The 12,010-nt window shown below is 35.4% G+C and overlaps 1 protein-coding gene and 1 long non-coding RNA gene across 2 annotated transcripts; both read right to left on the bottom strand.

Annotated features, from left to right (window-relative positions):
* Positions 1 to 1,711: 1,711 nt before the first annotated feature.
* Positions 1,712 to 3,816, bottom strand: LOC145169159 (Gap junction beta-4 protein). Its single transcript, XM_079087726.1, has 4 exons — positions 3,032 to 3,816; positions 2,501 to 2,741; positions 2,313 to 2,430; positions 1,712 to 2,237 (listed from the first exon to the last, which is right to left on the bottom strand). Exons 1-4 carry the CDS (start codon positions 3,631 to 3,633, stop codon positions 2,140 to 2,142), a joined length of 1,059 nt encoding a protein of 352 aa, XP_078943852.1. The 5' UTR covers positions 3,634 to 3,816; the 3' UTR covers positions 1,712 to 2,139.
* A 4,076-nt stretch (positions 3,817 to 7,892) lies between these two features.
* LOC145109625 (uncharacterized) lies at positions 7,893 to 11,125 on the bottom strand. Its single transcript, XR_013709102.1, has 7 exons — positions 10,983 to 11,125; positions 10,504 to 10,894; positions 10,102 to 10,404; positions 9,712 to 9,836; positions 9,182 to 9,263; positions 8,991 to 9,104; positions 7,893 to 8,909 (listed from the first exon to the last, which is right to left on the bottom strand). It is a non-coding gene; the product is annotated as an uncharacterized LOC145109625 (long non-coding RNA).
* Between the last annotated feature and the right edge of the window lie 885 nt (positions 11,126 to 12,010).

Below are 12,010 nucleotides of genomic sequence, written 5' to 3'. Positions count from 1 at the left end.
AAACATATTACCACTCCCTTTAGCCTTATCATTTTGCCTTATCATTTTTCTTCCTTCTGAAATCTTTTTTATCCCCATCATTTTATGAGACACTAAAAATCCTTAATCTACTGTTACTTGTACCACCCACTTCAATTTTGACGGCTCTTTCATCTTCTTCTTCTTCGATAAGCTTTCTTTGTCCCCACTTTCGATCATCTTGCCGTTCTACTCTAATGATATCGGCTTCAAATCGTAACCTATACAATCCTCTCACATCAAGTTCAATCCTCTCATGTTTCTTATCTGGTGACCTGGGTTCCAAATCATATACTCGTAGAGGTAGAAAAAAGATTAGAGTTCAAACATCCGAGTTAAAAAAGAAATTAAAAACAAAAGCACAAATTACCACAATCATTGGACCATTCCTTTAATTTACTTCAAGAAAAAAATGTTCATCATATTAATTTGATTAAAAAAAAGGTTATTTGATGATTCTTTCTTTCACACGAACTGTTTATTATATATAAACGATCAATATCAAATTATCAATTATAAACGATTGCATGTTTGAAACAATAAAAAGGAAAAAAAAAATTGAGTGGTAATTTAAAATTGAAAAATCAGACACTAATACCAATTTTGAATTTAGACAACGTGAACAAGTCAAGATGTTGGGATTTTGCTTTAAGGGTACACGAACCGTGCAAGAGGAGATGCATGTTTAATGCGGTATCGTTGGAGCCATCGTTCTGTGGTGGTTAGTACCATGGTTTTTGTGGGTTGAGCAGGTTGGGTACTCATGTGCTTATGCACTCATCTTTCTTCTCTCTATTTGTATTAAACTTAAACTTAAATTGTTATGGGTTGTGGAAGATGAATTTTCAATTGTTGTAAGTTGCAAAGAAAGAAAATGAAATAAAGAATTTGTGTAAGCTAGATGACACCAAGTAAAAAAAAAAAAAAAAAATTAATAAAAAAATAATATAATCCTTTTAATCATTAGATTAATATAATTCATCATCTTATATTCTTCTTTGTATTGTCGATTGTAACAACCATGTATATTTTCATATCCATTTTAGTTATATCTTTTCATCACTAAAATAACACCAAATTATCCTTGTTAGGTCCCACCAAATTAACACTCACCACATTAGACCATAACCCCCTCCCCCCACCAAACCAAACGGGCATGGTTTCTTTCAACTCTGCCTAAATCACCACTACAAGGTAAATGGAGAATTCCCCACATAGCCACGATCGTGGAAGAGAGAAAGAAAAGAGGAAGATAGACAGCTCCCTTTCTAATTGGTCGTGGTGTAGAGGATGAAACACCATGCTCGTGCCAATACCTACCATAAAAATATAATTATAATTTTTGTCGACTATGTTTTGTCACCAATTACCCATATACTTTCTGTCTGTGTTTCTGTAATCAAAATTTATAATTCATGCTTTAAAAAATATTGAGAAGATTCTAATAATTTAATGGAACATTTTTTGTGTTTATGAATTGCTACGTTGATATATAATCAATCTAGTTCTTGGAATGTTCCACACGCACCAAATGCTAAGTTATAGCAGTATTTGCTCAAATCTTTTCATATTTTTATATTTGAGAATTCGGATCAAGTAAAAAACAAGTTGGAAGCATGATGCAGGCCTAGGCCTAGGCCTAGGTAGAGAAATGAAAGGGGAGAGTGAAAATTAAGGAGTTCCACCACAAAGATTAAAGGAGAAGCCGGTGTCTTGGCATTAAAGTAAGTGCAAGTCTGGCATTTGGTTTACTAGTACAACAAACTGGTACCATTCTCATTTCTCAGTGTACCAACCAAAACAATAACAATACAAATCTAATAACAACTCCCTCAATCAACCACAAACAATTCATTCTATACCCCTCTCCTCAGATATGACTCAACAACAACAACAACAAAATCATCATCAAAAACCCAAAAATGAAAAAGAAAAAAGCCGGTGATAAAAACTACTACTACTACTACAACTACACTTACCAAAATTTCATAAAAGGTTTTCCTGACTTGAGATAATTGGGCGCCATGTGATGAACAGTCATCCACAGCAGCAAAAATTTGGAAAAGAATTGGGCACCTATTTCTATCATCTCCCCAACAAAACTGCAAAAATCCATGGGCATCACAGCACCAATGCAACTTTCTCATGGGAATGAGATACCACAGAAGATGAATGAGCAATTAAGGGCTCATAGTGATCACCACCAGCTCCACACCAACCTGTCATGAGTAATTGAAACTTTCTTTCAACATCCATTGCTGCTGCATTTACATCATATCATAATGTTTTCTTACCTGTTCCTTTCATGAAGAGAAAAAAGGGAGGTCCACATATTTCACTTCTAGGACGATGTGGCAGGAAAAACACACAATTATCTTCATCAACCATGGCGTCTGATCCATGTGCTTGCACCTGTTGTAATTGTAATTCTATTATTATCCAAATCAAATGCCCATAAAATGAATTTCTAAGCAAACCGCACCACATAAATTTCTCTTTTGAATTCAGTAGCAAGAGATTCAATTGCTATATCATCACCAAAAGCTGCAGCGTGTCCTTCTCTGTTCTCATCTACACTTAATAAACCTTCCTCTGTGTATTGCAAAGTGATGATGTCATACTCATCATCTGGAGATCCAGATATCGACATATACTTGGCCCAGTTTTCACCATTCTCTACACCAATGCATCTCTCTTTATAAATAGATTCCGCACCCAATTCCCTACGTATGTAGTACAAACACAATCAATCAATCAATCAATTTTCAGAAAACATTATTATGGTCAGCTCGATAGATCTACGATTTTTGGGTTTAGAAGATGAAAATGACCCTCGTTCTGAAAGATACGATTCTTTCTGTACAATTGTATCAATCAATTTTCACGCAGCTTGGATCTGAGATATCTGGGTTATAAATCTTTGTAATTCGAACTGATTCCGGATATTGGGCAATCTAGGACTAATTGATGAATCACATGTATTTATTACAAGAAATAAAAAAGTTTTTTATACCTCTGCATACCGAGATTAACGAGCTCCTCGATAGCTGAATCTAGAGACTCACGATCTGTCTTCTTCGCAAGAAATTTCACCTCTTGAACCACGTGTATACCCCAACCAGATCTTAGATCTGGCACATACATATGCTTAATCGCCGCGTCTATGTTTTCTCTCTGCACCCCACTCTCAGATCCAAGATCTTCCAAGAACCTTCTCACCGTCCGCCTCCGTAGATCTTTGGCGTTGATCTCCGTCAGCCCCATCGCCTTTTGCGATGCAGTAAACAAACAATTTCCATCCGCCTCGACATCTCCGCCGTGACTCAGCCTGAAAACCACCGCCGCTGGGGACGTAGAATCGTCTTCTTGACATTGATTAAGGATTTTATTCCCTGGATGTTTCCAAAGGACTCCCTTGGCGTGAAGCCTCTGTAGGTGCCTTTTCTGCTGGTCTTCTAACCCCGACACGTCATCCCAGGTCGTGGTGGTGGCGGCGAGCATCTCCTCTGATAAATCGACGGCGGCGATGGTATCGATGGATGGTGGAGCTGCAGTTGGATCTTTCCATGGGATTACCGGAGAAGAAGTGGTTGAATCACATATGAGCTTCCCCATTTTTATCAAAACGAGATGAATTTAATCAAAAGATCAAGGAAATCTTTCGGTTTCAAGAATTGTAACTTTCCCTAATTTTTCTTGAATGGAGGAGTTGCAGAGAAACAAGAGGGATGGGAGGTGAGAGAGAGATTAGGGTTAACGGATAGATCGACGACGCGGGAGGAATTGGACACGTGGCTTTATCTCGTCATTTAATCGTTCGAGGATGTACGCTAACATAAGCCGGGTAGACAAGTGGACATATTTTTCGAGTCTGGTTATGTGGCGGACACGTGGAGAATTTTAAGTGGTTGATTGAAATGTAAAATGTTGATTGTTGAGGTGGTAGGTATGTTTGGCTGTGGCGGGAGGATGCGTTTTGTTTTTCTGGAATATTCGTTGCACCGTTGGTGCTGTGGTCGCATTGACCTATTTCAAATATTCAACACTTAACTTAGAGATAGACAAAATTAATAATAATATTATTAATTATAATAATAATAAATATTTTTCTAATTTTTATATTTATCCATCCTCCTATAAATGATAATTTAATTAATTCTATTAAATATGACAAACCTTATAATCTTAAGTGGAAGAAATTATAAAAATAAAAAATAGAAGGATATTTGATTTCTTATTTATAAATAATCTTTGTGGTTTTTCAAAAGATTAAGTTTATTTTTTAATTTTTTTTCTGTTTTATCTAAGGTAATTTTTATCTTAGTTGATCTATTACCCATATAAAATGACTTATTTATTCTTATTATTTTTATTTTTATTTAGTTGTAATTTAGTTAAGACAAAATTGCAAAAATGGTCCATGTGGTTGTCAAAATTATGTGGTTTAGGTCCAAAAAAGTTTGGTGGTGCATCAGTTGTCAAATTTTGGATGCCTTGTGTGGTTTTGGTCCTTATTATTAACATTTATGTGTGGTTTTGGTCCACACCCAATTTGAAAAGACGATCATGCCCTTATGTAATTCTTTTTTAATTTCTTTTATTTAATTTGTTATTACTTTATTAAAATAAAAGAAAATACTACACCTCTCTCTCTCTCTCTCTCTCTCTCTCTCTCTCTCTCTCTCTCTCTCTCTCTCTCTCTCTCTCTCTCTCTCTCTCTCTGGACCACCCATTCCAATTAAGTCACGCCCCACCACACCCTAAAATAAGACCACCATCACCACCACGCCGGCGACGACTCTGTTACCCTAGCTCCGGTGGCGGCTTTCTTTGCGAGATCCACAACAATATACATGTACGACGACTCCGCTACCTTAGATCTGACGGCGAGAAGGGGCCCAATGGTTTCAGATCGTGGCATAAGGAGGTCGTTGATGGCGGATATCCAGTGGCAAAATGCAAATCTGGTGGTTCATGTGGAGGTAGAAACGACGTCAGAACCTTCCCCTTCGTCGCCATTTGCGTCTCCTGCCACCGTCGGACGAACCTTCGCTTGTTTTGGTTCCTAGATTGACGCTCCAACGTCGTCGCTGCCTTCCTTTTCATTTCCACTTGCATCGTTTGCCTCCGTCTGCTTTCTCTAGTGCCACCTCTGTTTGCTTTCTTCGTTGCCACATGCATATGTCCCCCCCCCCCCGGGTTCCTAAATCGACGAGACGGTTCATCAAAGAAAAAGAGAGATGAGGTAGGTGGAAGTCGCTTTTAATAGATCTAATTGCTGATGAAACTAGTTTTGTAGTGGTGGTTCGTCATGTGGTATAGTTTATCAGAGCATCCATGCGAGGGAGATGAAGGGTTTATGTTTTCCGGTGAGAATTGTGACCGTCGGTGGTGGTTCCCGTCACCGGTGATGGAGGGTGGAAGTGGTGATAAATGGGCTTCTCTCCTCTATAAAGTTAAGAGGGGGTTGGGTTATTTTTTTGTTTTAAGTTAACAAAAATAAATTAAACTGAATTATGTATTTCAGCAATTAAATAAAATGGAAAATATAAATTATAAGGGCATATTTGTCTTTTTAAGTGTAGATGGACCAAAATCACTAAAAAGATCCAAAATTGGACTATTGATACACCACCAAATATTTTTGGACCAAAACTACAAATTTTTTTACAACCACGGGGACCATTTTTGCAATTTTGTCTTTCGTTAATTAAAAACAGAAAATAACACACCGGACCCCACCCCACTACCTATTTCTTTACCGGTTACACTTTAAATCTTCTCTCTGCCTCTTATCTTCTCCTCTTCTCATTGTCTTTTTTGGTGACCACGACTAATCATCGCCACATTTCACCAGTAAGTCGAAATTTGTTTGCGTCTGAATAACCCTCGCCAATCACTGCCAACGACTTACCTCCAAAGATCAGAGCAGCATATCGAAAACGGCACAGGTGGAAATAGCTTTGCTCCAAAACCCTGATTTTACCTTTCAAAATCAAGTCGGAAGAATATGATGAAATGGAGAAACGATTGTAGTTAGAGGTTGGTGAGCGAAGGCAGTGGACGTCCGACGGCGACGATCGGTTGTACGACAGTGGCACAATCGTCGGAGTTGCAAGGACGGACAGGGATAGAGGAAAACGATGTGTGATAAAAAAAATAGATCTTGATATTGTCATATTTAGTCATATATAATGGGTAATTACCTTAATAAATTGATCATAAATGTCATATTTTAAATATAAATGATACTTAATGTAATAACCCGTACTTTTCATAAACATTTAATACTTAATTACTAGGAAAAATATCAGAGTTTATAAGTGATACCAAAAACTAGAGTTTCAAAAAAAAAACTTTTAAAAGTATTCACATCACGGGTGTTCAAATGAAAGATCTAGTATGCTCAAGAGTCATATTAAAGTGATATTGCTAAATAACATATGATACTAATGGGTCACACTAACAACAACTTGATACAATTTATTATTTATTAGAAATTGATTTTAATAAATATTCAATAAAACTCTTATAATTAAATTGGGAATTATTTATTTCTAGGAAATATTTATTTTTCATTAGCAAGTAACATAATATATCATATGGTATGATTTATTAAGTCATGTACAACATTTTGGACCAAAATGACTTTTTGTCTTTTACCTAAATGTTAAGGTTTATATTTTATAAACTTGGGTTTTATAAAATATACAATCTTCTTCTCCTTTTGTATATAAATTTCGAAATTATACTTTAAGGGACATGATTTGATACTTTGATTAATTTAATCAAAAGTATACATAACTTTAAAAGCATGGGGACAAGTATGCTTTAGGGGACAAGATTGTCTAAAATGGAAGTACTTAATGGGTAAAGACTTCACTTTAAGACATTATAAATATGAGGTTTCCACTCTTGAAGAGGTACTCCATTCTTCTTCCCTAAAACCGTAACATGTTTAGAGCATGTTACTCTCTCCCTTTTTTGTTCTTCTTTTCTTGAAGTTACTTGCATCTTCATGCCTTCTTTAAGTTCATATTGGTTATGAACTTAAAGCTTAGGAGTTTAAGAGTTTTGGACTAGCATCTACATCAAGTTGAGTCATTGTTGGTGTATCAAAAGTTCAACATTCTTCATCAACTTCCAAGCCTCCCGAGAGGACCCAAAGAACTACAAAGGTTGTTATTTCTTCATCCTTTCTATGATTGGTGTTTTAATCTTTCCACAACTTGCAAGAAGATCCTTGGTGGGTATAAAATGTTTATGTTATTTCAAAAATAAAAAGTCTTCCGTTGCCATTTTTTTTTTCTTGTTTGTGAAACTATTTTTGAACTAAAACCCAACAATTGGTATCAGAGCCATCTTGCAAGTTTGGTTAGATTTTTGATTTTTGGAAATCTTAGTTTTTGGAGAATATGGATAACTTGTTTTTTTATAAAAAAATAAGTTCATACATATTTTCTATGACAACTTTATATATGTTATTTTTTTTATGTAACAAAAGTTTCATGCATCTTTTGTCATTTAAAGTTGTCTTAGAAAAACAAAGTTTGTTTTATGTATATGTTGATGTATGATGTGCATAAACTAGTCAATGACCAATGTGTTGTTATGTTGTTGTGTTTGTTGTTTTTGTTGTAAAAATGGTTGTAATAATTTATTTATTCATATGGTATGTAATAATTAAATATATTAGTTTTTCTTGTTTATTTTTGTAAAGCAACAGATTAGTTTTTAGAAATAATTTATTTGTACAAAGATGTAACAAGAAATGAAGTTGGAGCCATTTTTTGAAGACAAAAAGGCAATTTTCGAGTTCATACATGTGCTGGGCAGAAAGATGACACTTTCTGAAAAGTGTCATGAATGCTACACATGTGCTGAACATAAAAATGACACTTTTTAAAAAGTGTCATAAAAGCTGCAGTCCCTCCTTTAAAGAAGCTTTTCAAACCTTTTGCAAGCAATGAGTGTTTACTCAAGTGGGAGCAGAGCAGGAGACTGTGTGATCAATACACATTCCTTCTGTGTTAAGAATTCTTTAGGGTTTCCGCTTTTATCGAATATATAGAAGCCGTCTTCTTCCTGTCGACGGTAACTCTGGTTTCTGATAAAACCCTAATCTCAAGTTTACAGGTCTGATTCTAGCGGCTGACCATGTCTCACGAAGACTCTCAAACAAATCCCATCAACATCTCTAACAGCATTGGATCCACTACCAGGATTCCCATTCTTTACACTCAAGACTATGAAGTATGGGCGCATCACTTTGAAGATTATGTGGTCGGATCTGAGGATAATGGTTATCTCATCTGGGAAGCCATCACGCTAGGGCCGTTTGTTCATTCTGGAACGAACATGACTGTTAAGACCCAAAAAGAATATAACAAGCTGGTGGCGGATGTAGACAAGATGCCACAGGATGAGAAGGACAAATTGCTGTGTAATGTAAAGGCCATGAGAATGATCAGATTCGCCTTGCAATCTGACACTTTTCGGTTAGTTGGTTCATGCACGACGGCCAAATAAATCTGAGATAGGTTGAAAGAACTTTACTCAACCGATGAAGATCTAGAACACTCTATTCAAACCTTACTGCTCTCAGAATTTGGAGTTTTCGAACAGAAACCTGAAGAAAAACTTATACAAACTTTCGATCGGTTCAATCATCTCCTAAGTAAGATGATCAAGCATGAAGTTTCTTTATCTCCGAGCAATTGGCGAATAGTAGATGAGTTTTTTTACTTGGGATCAATCATCTTTTCTTTTGCTTTCAACGGACAAGGAAGAAAGTGTTCCATGGTCGTCTTGTTCACATAGATGTTAACAATCCTATCTTGACAAACAAACAATTCACAATAGTAGTGAAATAAACCTTAACAGCATCAACTCTGCACCAAAAAACAATAAAACTAATCAACAACTGGTGCACCAAAAAATACTAATAATGAAAAAGTTAAAAAGTTACCAACCTGATCTCCATCTGCACAAGATCTAATTAGATTAATATGAGGTTTCTGACGTCCCGTCTTCACCCTCGTTTAAAACCATTGCGGTTTTCATCCATTTTCTTGTAGTTTCCGTGACTACAAAATATTAAATCAAATAATAATAAATTAATGTCAAAAACCGGTAACCAAAGGTTAAGGTTAAGAAAGCATACCATTCTCTGTCTGGTCTCAAGACGGAGTTTTACTGAATTTGGCATGTCATATTCACCGTTCTCAAGGTGTCGTTCGTCTGGCCTAAGTATATGTCCATATCAAGATTTATTTATAATCAACAAAAAATTATGAATATCAACCATTTGTCTTTACGTTCCTTATACTTCTAGCTTTCTTTTGTTATAAAGTAAGCATCTTTATGTGTTATTCTTGTTTGCATAAAGAGCGAAAGTCATGATCTTCTTATTGAGCTCCAGTTAAAAATTTACAGTTTCTCATTTCATATGGTACATTGCTATTTGACACGTTTTGCTAAAATGAGATTTATAAAAGAGCAGTTTCGTCATTGCTCATCAACATCTCCAAAAAGATAATGATCTTTTATATGTTGAAAAGTAAGATTAAGATTTTCAACACTAACCCCGACATTGATGGTTTAAACAAAACATTAGATTGGTAACCAATATGCATAATCTACACACACAAAAAAAAAAACATTAAGCTAATTATAACGACAACTGTAACTTACCAATAGCCAAATCTTTGAGCGGGTAATTGCAATTGTGGATAATACCAGATTAGATGGTTTTGGTTGCCTAAAAAAAGCCCATTATGGTAACTGACATCATCGTAGGTTGAAAAGAACACCAAAATCTGAAAGTCACAAAAGGATTGTTTTCTATAAATAGGGGTAAAATGGGCATTGACTTTCTTAAACTGTAAACATGAAAACTATATGTAGTTATGATAAAAAAATGAAAACTACATTCGGTTAACGTTTATAGAAGTAGGGGTAAAATGGGCATTAATGGATTAATTTTTTTTTGTTTAACATTAAGGTTGATGTTTAAATGCAATTGACTTTCTTAAATTGTAATTAATTTTTGATTTAGTTAAAAAGGCACAGAAAGAACCGAACCTGTCGTAGGAGTTCGGCAAGGACAGAACCGACTGAACAGACATCAATTGTGGCTGTGTATTCAGTTGCCCCGAATACAAGTTCAGGTGCACAGTAATATTATGAACATATATACAATATATACAAAGATAAGTTGCATATAAATGACAAATGTGAAAATTTTCTATCTCTTTCTTCTGTTAAAATAAAAGATATTAGTCTAGGAAGCCTTATAATGAATATTAGAAATAAATGGGGAAAATGCATACCTAAAACTACAGATTCAACCGACGGTTGTTGCTCCACCAACGATTGTTGCTCCAACTACAGAAAATAACAATGTACGTTCATTAAAATATATAGCATCCTACTTCCACTGCTAAAATTGGTTAGCTATTTCAAAATATAATGACAACAAATTACCTATTTTACCCTTTTGCAGACTTTTTTTTCGTCTGATTGCATTTCATTTCTAAGTCAATTAAGACGTTTGTTTAAATAATTATCATAACTTTTTTGTTTAATCCTTACACTCCGTGTGCTTCCTTTTGTTTCTTGCTTGCTTTAATTCGGTTATGTGTAAGACAGCATAACCAAAAAGTTAGATGAAATGATGAAAAAATATTATACTTTTGTCTGGTACAATCCACCTAAAAAATGTAAGATTTCAACAAAAACAAACAACACCATTATAAAAAAAAATTACCCTTCTTTTGCTCTACCAATACCCATATCACTTGGACTTGGATGTTTGTCTGCTTGGAATATCTACAATGCCCTGTGTAGTGTTGACTCCACTGTAAGGAATTTGTTTCTGCATTCCAAATGCAAAAATTATATAGGCAGAACCATGGGATTTTACTATGAAGAAATGAAAAGTTATTCACAAAGTCAATATTAACCTTGTAGTCTTGTACAATCCCATTGGAAAATCACAAAATGAAAGTCAAACAAAATTTAACGCAACACATAAAATCCAATTTGCAAGAAAATATTTCAAAGATGGAAGTTTAAGTTACAAACTGATTAGTTGGGTAGTGAATCAAGCCCTAAAATAAACAGATGCAACAGATATCATTAACAAAATTAAACAAAATAAACAATCAAATTTCAATGAAACCTAAAACTGTGTCTTTCAATTCACTAAACCAACCTAATATTGAAACAAAACTCTTCCTTGTCCCTTTCAATTCTTTGAAACCTGCAAAAGAAACAAATAGAAAAAGAATTTTATACCAGATATATTAAAATCCAAAAAAGCATAACACAATCTGTTGAAAGGGGGAGTGTTAGGGTTCAAGCAATTCACTAAGGGCGCTGATGATGAGAACGTTTAAATAAGAAAAAAAAAGAAAAAAAAAGGATGGAGTAGAAGGCGGACGATTCCTCTAACCTGGGCAATGGTCGTCGACAATCGGAAGACGAGAAACGGTCTGATGGTCGTGGTGACTGTTTCGGCGAGTAAGAAGCAGAGAAGTCACAACACTGAGTTCGGTGTTCTCCGGTAGGCAGAAAAGATGAAAATTCGGAGGCGGTGGCGTCTACGGTTCAACTGGTTTGATGTTGGCCGACGACGGTCAATAGGAGACGCGGTGAACTGAACGGCGATAACGATTGTGTTCAATTGAAGGGGCGGCTCCAAGCGTTAATCAAATGGAGACAACGAACACTGTCGTTGGTTCTAGGCGTTGCAAAGAATCAATCCATTTCTCAAGCAAGAAATAAACTCTTTCTGTGATGGCTGCTTTGATATACCTAATGAACCCACGAAACTCTCAACCCATTATGTAGCTTCAAACCTCCTCCAAGGTACGAAAAATTTATAAAAACCCTAAGTTAATGGGATATTCGATTGCTATGATAGAACAAAACTGATACAGTCAAGAAAATGGGTTTTCTGCGTCAACACCGAATCTGACCTCAAATTCTT

Source organism: Lactuca virosa, chromosome 4 (assembly GCF_052849685.1).
Source record: "Lactuca virosa cultivar CGN04683 chromosome 4, Lactuca_virosa_CGN04683_v6, whole genome shotgun sequence".
Taxonomy (NCBI): domain Eukaryota; kingdom Viridiplantae; phylum Streptophyta; class Magnoliopsida; order Asterales; family Asteraceae; genus Lactuca; species Lactuca virosa.
This window is presented reverse-complemented; position numbering and strand designations above follow the sequence as displayed.

Bases quoted from the DNA above. Each gene is read 5' to 3' on its own strand.
- LOC145169159 (XM_079087726.1), bottom strand. From the start codon at position 3,633: ATGGGGAAGCTCATATGTGATTCAACCACTTCTTCTCCGGTAATCCCA. The intron at 2,431-2,500 runs GTGCGGTTTGCT...CAATTACAACAG, and splicing joins TCAAAAGAGAAATTTATGTG to GTGCAAGCACATGGATCAGA. The intron at 2,238-2,312 runs GTAAGAAAACAT...TACTCATGACAG, and splicing joins TCTCTTCATGAAAGGAACAG to GTTGGTGTGGAGCTGGTGGT.